Here is a 15,342-nt window from a genome sequence, read left to right as displayed (position 1 = left end):
TGAAGGTCTCAGAGAGGGTGCAGAAAAGATTTACGAGAATGGTTCTGGGGATGAGGGACTTCAGTTACGTGGATGGACTGGAGAAGCTGGGGCTGTTCTCCTTGGAGCAGAGATGGTTGAGAGGAGATTTGATAGAGGTGTTCAAAATAATGAGGGGTCTGGACAGAGTAGATAGCGAGAAACTGTCGAGAACCAGAGGACACAGATTTAAGGTGGTTGACAGAAGAACCAGAGGCGACATGAGGAAAAACTTATTTACGCAGCGAGTGGTTAGGATCTGGAATGCACTGCCTGAAAGGGTGGTGGAGGCAGACTCAATCGTGGCTTTCAAAATGGAGTTGGATAAGTACCTGAAGGAAAAACATTTGCAGGGCTACGGGGAAAGGGCAGGGGGAGTGGGACTAGCTGAAGTGCAGAGAGCCGGCACGGTCTCGACAGGCCGAATGGCCTCCTTCTGTGCTGTAACCATTCTATGGGGGTGATTTTGCCAGCCCTGGGGAGGCGAGTTTGGAGGCAGGACTCCCACTTGTTGGGTTGTAGTTCCGCCTCCATCAACTTGTGGCCAACCCACGCTATTTTCCCTTGATTGACCTTGTTAAGCCTGCCCAGCAGGCTTAGCAGGCCAATTAAGGGAAAGTCGGTTACTGGTGACGTCAGCGAGTGCCGTTTCATCTGTGAAGCTGTCAAACACTGACAATCTGTCTTCTAAGTTGAGTCTTTACTCAAGACTCAATTAGAAAGCCTTCCTGACCAGAAAGCAGAAGGCTGCAGCTTTTGACAGTTCAGCGGCCATTCTGCTTTCTGTGCCGGTGAGCTGAGGGACTCCCGAGACCTGAAGGGAGGAAGCCTGCAGGAAGAAGTAAAGGTAAGTGAAACTTATTAAAACACTTTATACACACCTCACACATTTACCTCTGCACACTTGCACTCATCACTCACCTAAACACCGGACATCTCGGCCCCTTCGACCCCCACAGACCGACGGCCCGCCTCGCTGACCCTGGCGAGGTTCGGAGCCGTCGGGAAGCCCACACTTCAGGGCTCAAAATAGGGATTAGCCAAAAAACTGCCTGTTAACCACCTGTTAACAGGCAGTTAATTGGCACTAATTCCCTTCCCGCCTCGAGGAGACGGGACCCGGCGCGGGTCGGGTACCCACCTCCTGGGAAGATGGCACAGAGGCGGGTTGGGGGCGGGCTGGGTACCTGCCCCCAGATTCTGCCATTTTCCCGGCAGTCCCGCCTCCAAACCCGCCTCCCCAGGGCTGGGAAAATCGCCTCCTTGAGTACAAGAACTCACCAAACAACAGAGAATGTCAGTGTTTGACAGCTTCTGACCCCTTGAGCATCCCCGATTTTAATCGCTCCACCATTGATGGCCGTGCCTTCAGCTGCCAAGGCCCTAAGATCTGGAATTCCCTCTGTAAACCTGTCCGCCTCACTACTTCTCTCTCCTCCTTTAAGACGTTCCTTAAAACCTACCTCTTTGACCAAGGTTTTGGTCACTTGTCCTAATATCTCCTTATGTGGCTCAGTGTCAAATTTTGTTTTATGACACTCCTGTAAAGCACCTTGGGATGTTTTACTACATTAACGGTGCTATATAAATGCAGGTTGTTGTTAGTGTATTGATATTCCTAAACATAATATATTTTCTTGGTATTTTGTTATTATAAAATATGGGAATCTGTCATCCTGACGGAAGGTTTGCTATTTTCCTGGGATCCAATAGGTAGCAGCCATCTTGTGACACAGAAGGGGTTTTTACTAGTCTGAGCCACTTTGGGGCTATCCCTGATCAGGTCTATTTCTCAGACGTTCACTTTCAACTAAAGTTTGAGGTAGCCGAATCCTAAAGATGCTTAATTGGGTCTAAAGGTCCGGGCTATCTCTCCCTAAAGGAAAGGAACAACCCGAGAATGTTACCATCCTCCAGGTAGCGCTTTTAATAAGTTTAGCTAGACTGTAACATCCCGGATATTATGAGGGTTTGGAGAACTCCTTTAGAATTCTGTAATTCTTCACCAAAGAGTGTACAGAGATTGAATTTGTGAGTTATTGATACAGAAGACTTATTAAAGCGAGTCTGATAGCCCATTTGAGACTTCAATATTTATACCCTTTTTCAGTGGTATTTCCTTTAAAGTTTCTGCTGATGCAAGTTAATTATCCCTGTTCATCTTTCTGCCGACCTCTGCAATTCTTACTGCTACATCAGCTTGTAATATTCCAGAATCTTGTCTCATCTCCAGGTGTTCTGAGTTGACCATATAAAAACGGTGTGAAAGGCAGGTGTTCCTTATTTTATGTCATCTTTACGAGGGCAGATGTTCCTTATCTTATGTGTCATCTTTACGAAGTTTAAATTAAAACACCTTAATCCAGTATGGACCATTGTTTTGTTCCCAAAAGGTCAGCTTGTCGGAGCCATGCACCTTCTGTTTCAATAAGGTTATTTATTCAGGGTCAACAACTGTCTTATCTCAATAGCCAGAATTCTTTCATAGCTATTTCATCGTTCGGTTTCTAAATTTCCAAACCCAGTTTGTCATGTTTTAATTAGGCCAGAATACTTTCATAAGATAGTGTATTTTTCTGAATAGGTTATATGGTTTATTCCTTCACAACACGAGGCTCACTTTCTGTCCCTGTTTTTTTTTTCTTTTGACACAAGTTGGGGGAAAAATGGAGTCGCGCCCCAAGGGGGCTGCTAACTTCGCCAAATTAGCGCCCCCGCAGCCGAAATTCATCGGTAGCGCCCCAAGAAAGAAGCGGGGCGCTACTGGAAGCACCCTGCCTCCCTCTTGGGGTGCTGCAAGGGAATATCGCGGAAAAAGAGAAGTGCCGGGCTCACGGGCGGAGTGCTCAGGAGCAGGGACGGCAACGGAGGCAGCCAGCAACAAAAATGGCCTCTTGGCACCTCACCTTTAATTAGCGCCGCCCCGGCCGCAGGTAGGTCCCCCTGACCCCGTCGGACATAGCATCCGGCAGTAAGTCAGGGGGCGCTACCCAAGATCGCGGCTGGGGGGCTAACGATTACCGCCACCACTAACCTCCCGCTGAATTTCATGGGAGGCGTTGGCGGCGCCCAAGCGCTAGTTGCTTAGCGCCCTGTTAGCACCCTCTTCGGGCGCTAATGGGAGGCGCAAAGCAACCGAATTTTTCCCCTGTTGTGTTTTATCAAGACAAGCCCTTGGCCTTCCTTCATATTGATTCCCTCAGTTTCAGACTTTCTTTATCTTATCAACCCCCAGTTTTAAAAACCGGCACCTGTTTTGATATTCAGTTTATTTTACGAGCACAGTTGTACGCGGAACGGTGACACAAAGTATTGTGATTACTCCCCGTAGTTGACAAACAGCCAAGTGGCTGCTCTGGAAATGATCTCCAAACATTGAGTATGAAATATGCTATCATTTTGAAAATATAGAGCCGCTGTAGATTGGCTGGCAACTTAACATGAATGCTATTAAAAGGTCACAGATATGAAAATTAATTAGAATCACGTTATTTACTACAGATCTTTTAAAACTATAGTAAATAACGTGATTCTAATTAGAACCTGTGATATCAATTATTTCTATCAGTGCAGAGATTATAACCTATGCCGTTTTTTTTCCAAAAAGGAATATTAAGTAGTCGGGTAGTTAATTAGATTCCACTGATCTAGATGCTTTATCAGCAGCAGTAATTCCAATTAATCTTGTGCCCGGAAGATTGGAGGTAGCTAGTGAGTCTCCTGTGGAAATTCAAACTGACAGCACTCACTTGGTAAGACATCCACCTGCTAATGTTACATGGAGGAAAGGTTAGATTGTTATAATGGAATCAGAGATTTCCACCGTTCCTTCTCATCAGGGTGTACTGGTGCCTTTTTGCACTGCAGACACTGAGCAGTGAATTTGAATTTTAAAATGCAAAAATTTATATAAATCTCAATTTTCATCAACGTTGAGCATCTTTTGAGAGGCTTTGCGGTAAATTTTTGATATCAGTGGAATGAAAACTGCACGTGTCCCACAATAGGCAGGCAATTCTCCCCGGCAGATTAATCCTCAGGCGGAGAAGCCAAAAATGTACCCTATTTTGTTATAACTCATTGCGATGCTGCTTGTATTGTGGACTTCGTGCCTCATTCATGCTTTTTTAATCTCCAGACTCAACTATTCCAGCGTTCTCCTGGCCGGCCTCCCATCTTCCATGAACCTGAGCTCATCCAAACCTCTGCTGCCCGTGTTCTAACTCGCACCGAGTCCCGTTCACCCATCGCCCCTCTGCTCGCTGACCCGTGTCCTAACTCGCACCGAGTCCCGTTCACCCATCGCCCCTCTGCTCGCTGACCTGTGTCCTAACTCGCACCGAGTCCCGTTCACCCATCGCCCCTCTGCTCGCTGACCCGTGTCCTAACTCGCACCGAGTCCCGTTCACCCATCGCCCCTCTGCTCGCTGACCCGTGTCCTAACTCGCACCGAGTCCCGTTCACCCATCGCCCCTCTGCTCGCTGACCCGTGTCCTAACTCGCACCGAGTCCCGTTCACCCATCGCCCCTCTGCTCGCTGACCCGTGTCCTAACTCGCACCGAGTCCCGTTCACCCATCGCCCCTCTGCTCGCTGACCCGTGTCCTAACTCGCACCGAGTCCCGTTCACCCATCACCCCTCTACTCGCTGACCTACATTGGCTCCCGGTCCACCAATGCCTTGATTCTAAAAATCTCATCCTCGTGCTCAAATCCCCCCCCAAGGCCTCGGCCCTCCCCTATCTCCGTTGCCTCCTCCAGCCTTACAGCCCTCCGAGGTCTCTGCGCTCCTCCAATTCTGGCCTCTTGGGTATTCCGTCCCCCCCCCGCCAACTTCTTTCACCCGCCATTGGCAGCCGTGCCTTCAGCCGTCTAGGCTCCAAACTCTGGCAATCCCTCCCCAAACCCCCTCGATGCTCCACCTCTCTCTCCTCCTTTTAAGACGCTGCTTAAAACCGACCTCTTTGACCAAGTATTTGGCCACCTGCCCTAATGTCTCCTTCTTTGGCTCCGCCTCAATTTTTGTCTGATTGACACTCCTGCAAAACGCCTTGGGACGCTTTACTACGTTAAGGGTGCTATATAAATGCAACTTGTTGGTGCTGTTGGTACCAATTTTACTAAAGCACGGCTGTGCACCTCATTATGACTGCCAAGGTGTCTAACTATTTTAATGAAAGATAACCCCAGCACACACCTTCCACTGCAGAGTATGATGTTGCAAGATAATCCACCCATGATTTCTTGCCTTTTTAGTTTAAACTTTTTTTATATTCTCCAAACAGAACCTTGTGTAGCTCACCTGCAATCCTCTTCCACTCTGAATTTAAAATAATAATGGGTCAGAGGAACATAGGAATTGCTGAGACCAAGGTCCATCTAGTTCGCCATCTACCATCCTGGTAGTCACATAATACAACGATAATGGAGTTATTGACTAATCACAGCGATCAATCTCCATCAATGAGTCTCCAACACACCCAGACATGACACGAGGAAAACCCCCAGTGGTGGAGAGCTTTGGAAACCATAGGTCCAAAGTCACCTGCTCTTCCCAAGCATTCTACACTTGCCACATGTCATGTCCCAAATTACTCATATGCTGCATCCCAAAATATTTATTCTCTGAAAGAAATCTAATGTCGAATCATAAAATGGACAAGCAATCCGCTACCTCCTGCTTCAAGTTGGCATTTTACGGATAATAACAATTTAAATGAGCTAGATGAAGTGATCAACTCATTCAGCATCTGTGCCCCTACAGTCTTTATCAATAATGGGAGAAGCAGCTTTATATTGGTGCGTGAACAGGAATTAAGTAGATAAGATATCTTAATTAAATTAATGAATGCTTGTGTCCCATTCAAAAGCCAGATCCCAATGTCTTGGAAACCTAGTTCCTCAGCAGTCTTAATAGTCTAGAGTTTGGGAAAAAGATAGGGGTGGGCTCTCTGGTATGTCTAGCACAGTGACACTGTTGGAAATGATCAGTGACCTTATATCTCGCCCACAATTTTAAGAGGGGTTGAATTCCAGCCCCCTGCCTTCTCCCGTCAAACCCATTCTTGTTATTTGGCTTGAAATAGAACATTGAACCAGGTGGACCATCAGCTGGGCTCAGATGGATATACATGGGTGTGACCTTTATAACTCATTTGCAGTTGTGTTACCCATGTGTTATGAGTGTATGCAGCTTCCTGGGTGTCTTGCTCTGTATAGCTTAGTATCTGCTGCTTTCTATTCAATTCCTTTTTCTATACAATGTGGGCCCCACAGTATTATTGATTTTGCTCACTGCACAAATTACCTCAGAACGCTGTTGCCGTTGATGCGCAATAATTGCCCGAGATCATTATCTTGACTTGTCTTTTAATTGTTTGACTGTATCATGAGAGGTTGCCTTGAATCGCAAGAAAACATTTAACACCGAGGCTTGGAACCTGCACAGATCACCAATCTCTACATCTATGACACGGTGGCGCTTCTGGCACATGCCTTTCACAAGAAGCTGGAGGATCGGAAATGGCACAGTATGGCCAGCTTGACGTGCATCAGGAAGAGCTCAAAGCCTTGGCAAGGTGGACGCTCAATGTTGGAGACCATCAAGAAGGTATTGTCAGCTGCTGCACAAACCAGTCGTGTATTTGCGCTTTTGTGATGTTCTGTGCAATAGATTAACAAAACATCGACAACAAAGAATCCCCCATGAAGGCACATCTCATTTATTTTGTGCCCCGTAATATATTTTATCATAAGCATGCGGGTTTTTGATAGAGTAAATAGGGAGCAATTGTTTCCACTGGCAGGAGGGTCAGTAACCAGAGGATACAGATTTAAGGTCATTGGTGAAAGCACCAGAGGGGGAGATGAGGAGAAATATTTTTCCGCAGCGAGTTGTTGTGATCTGGAACGCGCTGCCTGAAAGGGCGGTGGAAGCAGATTCAATAGTAACTTTCAAAAGGGAATTGGATAAATACTTGAAGGGGAAAAATTTGCAGGGCTATAGGGAGAGGACAGGGGAGTGGGACTAATTGGAGAGCTCTTTCAAAGAGCCGGCACAGGCACGACGGGCCGAATGGCCTCCTTCTGTGCTGTATGAATCTATGAAGTAGAACACAGGTCTGTTTACAGCCTAAGCGAAGGTAAAGTAACATAATATTGGCCCTGAATTTCCGATCGGAGGCTTCCTGCGCACTTACCTGCTGGCTCCGTAGGTCCCGAGGCTTCCGATCCTGGGCCTCTCCTGGTCCGCGCGGGCAGAGGCCCAGGTATCCCGGGGGTGCAGGCGGTTCGCAAGCGTCCCTGGGATCACGTGGGCCATGGGGAACCAATCAAAGAAGAGAATCCCCCTTCACACTTTTGACAGGTCTCTCCGCACGGATCAGTCAAAAGTATGAATGGGGATCACTTAAAAAACAGTTAAGCATTAAATACATTTTTTTTTAAATCATGTATTTAAAATTAGTTAAAATTACATTAAATTAAATATTTTAAACAAAAATGTAATTAAAAAACATAATTAAAATTTTTTATGGGGCTAAAAATAAACTTACCTTTTTTAAAAGTATTTAAAAATTATAAATGAGTGAATTTTTTTAATTTTTTTTATTTTTTAAAACTCTTATGCTGGTAAAAGCAGACCTTACGCAGGCTTTTACCAGGTGTAATATTTTTAAAGGTTTTCAGTGGGTGGAGGTTGTGCAGAAAGCGGAACTCTCCCCCCGCGGAGACCCTTCTCCCGGGCAGGCTCAGGATCTGTCAAGTGGATTCTTGACAGACCGGAAGTGCCAGGTTTTAGCGCATGCGCTTTGCGCGCCTGAAACCGGCACTTGCGAGGCCCCTATGGGTTCGTACGCACCTTGTACACACCCGTGAGAGTCGGAAAATCCGGCCCATTATGTCAGTTTTGTTGCGACATGTCGATATAATTGTGGACAAAAGTCATCTCCAAATTTGGACAAAATAAATATCAGAACATTTCATTAATGGCAGCCTTCACCTGCTGTAAATAAAAGATTACTTATATTGCACCGATATAATGAACATCACACACGCATGCACACGTTTTAGAACGTCATTTTTTTTCTAAATTTTGCCTTAAAAATATCCCTTGATGTATCTAAGAATGGTGGAGCTTCATTAATAAATCTGAACTTAAAAGCTTTTAAATGGTTCCTATTAGTGTCCCTGCGTCTAAAAAAAAGCTACATTTTTAGAGCCTCCCTGAGGGCCCACAAACGGGCGCAATTAGCGGAAACTCGCCATGGGAATTAATCCAATCTGGGGGCGTGGCCAGTTTTGTGGGTGGGGCCGGCTTCCAGCACGACGTTTTTTAAACCAGCGCAAAAGATCGCGGAAACTCAATTTGTGCTGGACGTAATTTGCGTTTAAAGTTTCGCAATCTCTCGCGCTGGTTTGGCCGATTTCGGGCGAATTGCGCTGAAAAAAAAACCAGTGCAGCTGAGCGGGAACTCCTCCTTTGTGTTTTCAGTATGGTAGCATAGTGGTTATGTCACTGGGCTAGTAATCCAGAGACGTGAGTTCAAATCCCACCACGGCAGCTGGGGAATTTAAATTCAGTTAATTAAATAAATCTGGAATAAAAAGCTAGTATCAGTAATGGTGACCATGAAACTACCGGATTATTGTAAAAACCGATCTGGTTCACTCATGTCCTTTCGGGAAGGAAATCTGCCATCCTTACCCGGTCTGGCCGATATGTTACTCCACACCCACTGCAATGTGGTTGACTCTTAACTGCCCTCTGCAATGGCGGCTCATCACCACCTTCTCAAGGGCAATTAGGGATGGGCAATAAATGCCAGAGATGCCCACATCCCATGAACAAATAAAAAAAAATTCAGTTCTGTAATGTATAGATTTGATGAAATGATGGGCCAGAAATTAGGGTCCCCACGGGTGAGTACGTGCCGGGTACTCACATGTAGGCCCAACGAACGTGCTGGTTTCGTGCATGCGCGGGAAACCGGAACTTCCCTTCCCTTAAAGGAAGGGGTTCACAGGTCGAACGTGTGCGCCGGAGAGGCAGCGCGTACGCCTGGAACTTCCGTTTTTTTCCAGATTTCTCCGGGAGGGTAAGTCTCCAGGAGCTACGCTTGTAAAAAGCTGTCGCAAGGCCTGCTTTTAACAAGGTAAGTGGTGAATTAAGTTAAATTAAAACATTTTTTCTACAGGTTTATTATTTTTAAATACTTTAAAGAAAGGTAAGTTTATTTTTAGCCCCGTTAGAAACTGTAATTAATTTTTTCAAAAATTTAAATTATTGTTTAAAATAGTTATTTTATGTAATTTATAGTTATTTTAAAAATGTGGTTTTTTAAAAATGTATTTGAAGTTTTAGTGATGTTTTGGGGCTGAATTGTATTCATAGATTTGACAGCTCTTCCTGTCAAATCTATGAATACAGATTCCCTGCTCCCATTGGCTCTCCATGGCCCACGTGATCCCAGGGGATGCATCGAACTAACTGCGCCCCTGGGATACGCGAGCACTGCGCGCTGGCAGTTGGAGGAGGCCTAGGATCGGAATCCCACGCGGGCCCACAGCTCAACGGCCGGCGCGCTAGGTAAGTGCAGGTCGGGGGCTTGTACCCGCGGGAAGCCTCCGACCCGAATTTCTGGGCCATTAATGTATCATCGGCTCAGGCAACTCTTGGACACATGACTTGTTTGAAAATGTTGTTTTTCCCCCAGGGTGGAGTAATTGGGATGACGGGGTTTCTGCAATTTAAAGAACATGGTGGCAATCCCAACGTGCAATTTGAAATTCTGGGTACGAACTACGGAGAGGACTTGGGGAGAGGGATCCGAAAAGTAAGTGACCTGCTGTTAGTGAATGCTTCACCTTTGAATATTGTTTAATTTTTGATCTCGATGTCAAAAAAATCCTAGCGTGTGTGATTTCTTTTTTCATTTTTATTTTTGTCCAAACTTTGTTGAGGGATATTGGTGCTGGTAATAACAACAACAGCAACTTGCATTTATATAGCGTCTTTACTTTAATGTAGTAAAATGTCCCAAGGCCCATCACAGGACCGATTATCAGGCAAAATTTGACACCGAGCCACATAAGGAGATATTAAGACAGGTGAGCAAAAGCTTGGTTAAAGAGGCAGGTTTTTATGAGTGACTTTAAATGAGAAGAGAGAGGTTTAGGGAGGGAATTCAAGAGCTTAGGGCCCAGGCAGCTGAAGGCACGGCCAGCAATGATGGAGTGATGGAGATCGGGGATGTGCAAGAGGCCAGAATTGGAAGAGTGCAGAGATCTTGAAGGATTATGGAGCTGGAGGAGGTTTCAGAGATAGGGAGGGGCGAGACTTGAACACAAGGATGAGAATTATTAAATCGAGGTGTTGCCGGATCTGGAGCCAATGTAGGTCAGCGAGCACAGGGGTGATGAACTAGTTTCCCATATCAGGCCTGCAGTCTCAGCATCAAGCATTCCCAGGTTTGGTATAGCTCAGTCAGATGCAGAGCAAAATACTTTTTACTCTGGCACAACCTCTGAAGATTGCAACAGCAGTATAAATTTGTCCACTTCCACTGCACACTTAACATTTTCATTGCTTCCCTGAGCTAGATTGTCAATTTAGAACCAAATTACCAGCAGTTTGGTACGGGGGTTGGGGGGCATACGAATTGGCAACTGGGTTGAGTCTTCCCAAATGCTTTTCCTATGTGCTCCGTACAATTAATATGTAGACAGGAGACATTTGGTCCCATCAGCCTCAACAAAGTCAAAGCGCCAAAGGTCATAATTAAACCAGATTGGCCTGTAATTTATGGTCAGCGGCGAAGCAAAGGCGCTCGCCGCTGTCCTCAAAGAAAGCTGCCCACAGCGATCTTGCGATTTGTAAAGTTTGTAAAAAGTTGTTTAAGGATTTCCGCGTTTAGATGGGCATGCGCTAAATCCTGAAGTTGTGGTCAGTTTCAGAGGGGCAATGACTGGCGAACGCTAAGAGTTCACCAGTCATTACCCACCGCAAATTCCGGGCCATAATATCTGGTCATTATCACAGGGCTGTTTGTGGGAGCTTGCTGTGCGCAAATTAGCTGCCACGTTTTCCGATATTACAACAGTTACCACACTTCTAAAATACTTCATTGGCTGTAAAGCACTTTGGGATGTCCTGAAGTCATGAAAGGCGTTATATAAATACAAGTCTTTTTTCAAAAACCGTTTGGAAGCATTTTCCAAACTATTATATTATGCTACTTTAAGCAATTACTTCACTTTTCAGCAATCTTGAAGTGTTACAAAATGATAGTGCAATCCTACCAGGTGCAGCCTATTCTGTGCTTATTAACCTTATTACCCATTACAACTGACTTCATTTCGAACCTTCCAGTTTAGTATGTGTTGGCGAAGATTGTGACAACAGAGTTTAAATGATGGGTTGCTCCCCAGATCTAAATCGAATCTTCAGTATCTCTGACCTGTGAGGAACCAAAGAGATGGCACTCAGCAGAATTGCGTGGTACTGCATACAAATGTCCTAAACCTGTTACACCTCCTATGTTCAAGTTGCAGGGTCAATGGTTGCTCAGAGTTGAAGAAGTCAAGCTATTTGGGCTGAATTTTCCTTTGCCTTTTTGAGTGCAGGAGGGAGAATTTCCTTGGGGATCTCCAGATCTCCCACCATAACTCAGGGTGGAAATCCTGAGGAAGCCGTCATTTGGAGTCATTTCTCTGCCAAATTGGGTTCCGCCAATCTTCTGCTAGAGACCCCCCCCCCCATGGAAATTCCAGGCACAAATGCCAGATGAGTGAGGGCGAATCACATTTGCATCCAACATAGGAATTACTGGCCAAAAAAAAGCCAAGATCCATCTCGTTCTTCTTCTACCATCCTGGTAGTCGCAGGATACAATGATAATGGAGTTGTTGACTAACCATGGCAATCAATCCTCTATCAATTAGTCTACAGCAGACACAGACATGACACGAGGAAAACCCCCAGTGGTGGAGAGCTTGGAGAAGAACAGGCTCAATGTCACCTGTTCCTCCCAGGCATGCTACACTTACCACATGTCATAACTTACTTTACTCATAGACTGTATCCCGAAATGTTATTTTCTGAAAGAAATCTATGTAATTTGCATTTGAGTGAATCAATGCTGACTGCTTCCTGTCTCCCTGGAGTGTCTGTTCCATAGATTGACCAATTGCTCACTGAAATAATGCCCTCGATATTAACCCCCATGACGGGCAGGAAGTGGGTCGGGGGAGGGGGAGGGGGTTAAAGGATTAAATACGGCAAACACGATCCCAACCAGCCACACATGCGCCACCGCCTTTTTTATGGCGCCAGATAGCGAGGCGTCGGTATGTCCCTCCACGTGGAGGCGGGGCGCATCATTAACATACTTAAATCGGTTTCAGGTGGTGCAATTGGGAGCCTGAGATTTCTCTTTCTATGGAAGAGAGCAAAGCTTTTGTTAGGTTGAAGAGTGATGGGAATTAATGAGTAATATACAACTGAGACAGGCAAAGGCCCGTGGGCTCCTTGACAACTTCTGTAACTTTAATGCTTTCCTGTAAATTTTAGCTATACTAAGTGGGGATTGGTTACGTGGGCATCACTGACGCGGATATAGCAGCCTTACGGCCAGAGATAGAGCAGGAAATACGCAAGGTCTGGCAAGTGCTAGCCGGACGGGAGACATCCAGAACTGAGTGTTTTAAAAAACCACAATACGTCATCACGCAATCGCTATTTAATGTTATTTTGACAGAGGCGCCAACACGCTGATTTCAACGGGGTTAATGGGGGTGAAATCAACGTGTTGGCCATTTGGTGGGGGTGGGGGGGGAGTGGGCGGGGTTTGCCAAACGGGTTGTAGCGGATTGGCTGCCTGACTGATGTCGGCGAAAAGGAATATCGGGAGGGATGTATAACGGGCGTTCGATTCACCGCCAATTCCACCAAAAGTTTAATTTCACGCCCTACGTCTGTAATGAAATATCAACGAAAGGAATTTGATACGAATGAGTATTCAAGTAATGACGTCAACTGCAGGAATTTTCAGCAGCAATACAAAACTTGGGCTGGTATGAGTAGAGTTTGGTCTGCACTGTGCCCATTTTGTGGGCATTTGTGGTCTTTCAGATGAGACGTTAAACCGAGGCACCGTCTGCTCTCTTAGTTGGACGTAAAAGATCCCACGGCCACTATTTCGAAGAAGAGCAGGGGAGTTCTCCTCGGTATCCTGGCCAATATTTATCCTTCAACCAACATCGCTATCTGGTCATTAACTCATTGCTTATTGTGGGACCTTGATGTACGCAAATTATCTGCCATGTTTCCTACATTACAACAGTGACTACACGTCAAAACAATCTCAATTTAGCAGTCTGTGCCCAATCTGTGCAGGTGTCTGTCCCACTGGTAAATTTGTGTAGGGGGTTGGTTTAAGCATCCCGAGCGAATGCCTAAAACAGGCATTACGCCCCTTAAATGTGTAAATTAGGGGCTAACAAGACATTAGCCCAGAAATTTGGGTCGGGGGCTTCCCGCGGGTGTAAGCCTCTGACCTGCACTTACCTTGCGCGCCGGCCGTTGAGCTGTGGGCCCACGTGGTATTCCGATCCTGGGTCTGCTCCATCTGCCGGCGCGCAGTGCTTGCGTATCCCAGGGGCGCAGTTAGTTCGATGCGTCCCCTGGGATCACGTGGGCCATGGAGAGCCAATGGTAGCAGGGAATGCCCATTCATAAAATTGACAGGAAGACCTGTCAAAACCATAAATACTATGGGCTAAAAATTCAGTTTGGGGCGCCAAGCTCGCCTGGGTGCTGGAATTACCGCTGCGCGTGGAGCCACTTGCGCCATCGGGATATTCAGTTTCTGCGCCCCAAATGGAAGCGGGCCGCTAAACGAGGCTTCCCGCGCCCCGCTTGGGGCGCTGAAACTGAATATCGGCGCGCAAACTGCCGCAGCGCCACCCGCTGCGGCACGGCAGGCTGCGGTACTGCAGGCCTTCCTCCCACTGTTAAGGGGGAGGTGCCTGCAACAGCGCAATCCACGCTCGCGAGTGCCGGCAAATGAGCCCGGCACCAAGGAGAAGTGCCGGGCTCTCGGGAAACAGCCGGCAATGCCGCGGGGGGGGGGGGTTGTAGGAGGCCGGGGACGGAGGTGCGGGCAGGCGGCCGCCGAAAAAGCGGCCGGCCGCACCTCCACCTTAACTAGCGCCACTACCGCCACAGGTTGGCCCCTGTGTACCGGTCGCTATTTGCGGCCGGCGCGGAAGAGGCGGGCGCGACCTAATATGGCGTTCGGGGCGGTAGCAGGGTGCTGCGCACACCGATGACGTCATCAGTGGCGGCGCAGCGCTACAGGCTAACACCGCCATTAGTGCCCCGCTAAATATCGCGGTGGTTGTGGCCAGTGGCGCTAAAGCCTCTGAGTGGCCTCTTTGGGCGCAAACTGGTGGCGCAAGCAACTGAATTTCTAGGCCTATAAGCCCCAAAACATCACTAAAACCTCAAATAATTTTTTTTTTAAATCACATTTTTAAAATAACTATAAATTATATAAAATAACTATTTTAAACAATAATTTAAATTTTTGAAAAATTAATTACATTTTCTAACGGGGCTAAAAATAAACTTACCTTTCGTTAAAGTATTTAAAAATAATAAACCTGTGGAAAAAATGTTTTAATTTTAATTAATTTACCACTTACCTTGTTAAAAGCAGACCTTGCGCCTGCTTTTTATAAGTGTAACTCTTGGAGACTTACCCTCCCGGGAAAACCTGGAAAAAAAACGTAAGTTCGATGCGCACGCGCTGCCTCTCCGGCGCATGTGTTCCACCTCTGAACCCCTTCTTTCAAGGGAACGGAAGTTCCCGTTTCCCGCGCATGCGCAGTGCATGCAGGAAACCGGCACTTCCATTGGGCTTACGGGTGAGTACCCCGTGCATACTCACCCGTGGAGACCCGAATTTCTGGGCCAATCCGATTCTCAGCTTAAAATAAAAATGTTTCTTCATAAACCTGTCCCTGTGGAGCCATGAGTTGCAATTGTGCGCCCACATGCCTGCACTGTGAGGCCAGTATTCTCAGGCACTTGGCAGGCTAACCAGTGATCCTTCAAGGGACCGCTGGAGGCTGCCCCTGGAAAGGTAAGTTGTTATTAATTTGCATACCTGATTGTGGTACCAGGAGGAGCAGGAGTGCTCCTCTCGACTTCACATCTGATTTACGAGTTGCTGCCAGGCACCGCTCACCCCCACCCACCCCCCTCCCGATTTTTAAAGCGCCTTTCACAACCTCAGGACGTCCCAGTGCGCTTTACATCCGGTAA

General features: G+C 46.7%; 1 protein-coding gene across 1 annotated transcript in view; it reads left to right on the top strand.

The window, feature by feature from the left end:
- LOC147122548 (glutamate receptor ionotropic, delta-2-like) overlaps positions 1–15,342 on the top strand; it is a 1,303,876-nt gene that overhangs the window by 903,340 nt on the left and 385,194 nt on the right. Inside the window, 2 exon segments of the mRNA XM_086006579.1 lie at positions 6,466–6,627; positions 9,731–9,850. Of these exon segments, the coding sequence (XP_085862705.1) occupies positions 6,466–6,627; positions 9,731–9,850 (282 nt within the window).

The sequence above is a fragment of the Somniosus microcephalus genome, chromosome 2 (genome assembly GCF_052327205.1).
Source record: "Somniosus microcephalus isolate GS21.2 chromosome 2, FLI_Smic_1.0, whole genome shotgun sequence".
In the NCBI taxonomy this organism is placed as follows: domain Eukaryota; kingdom Metazoa; phylum Chordata; class Chondrichthyes; order Squaliformes; family Somniosidae; genus Somniosus; species Somniosus microcephalus.
The sequence above is the reverse complement of the archived record's forward strand: the minus strand, read 5'-3'. Positions and strand labels throughout refer to the sequence as shown.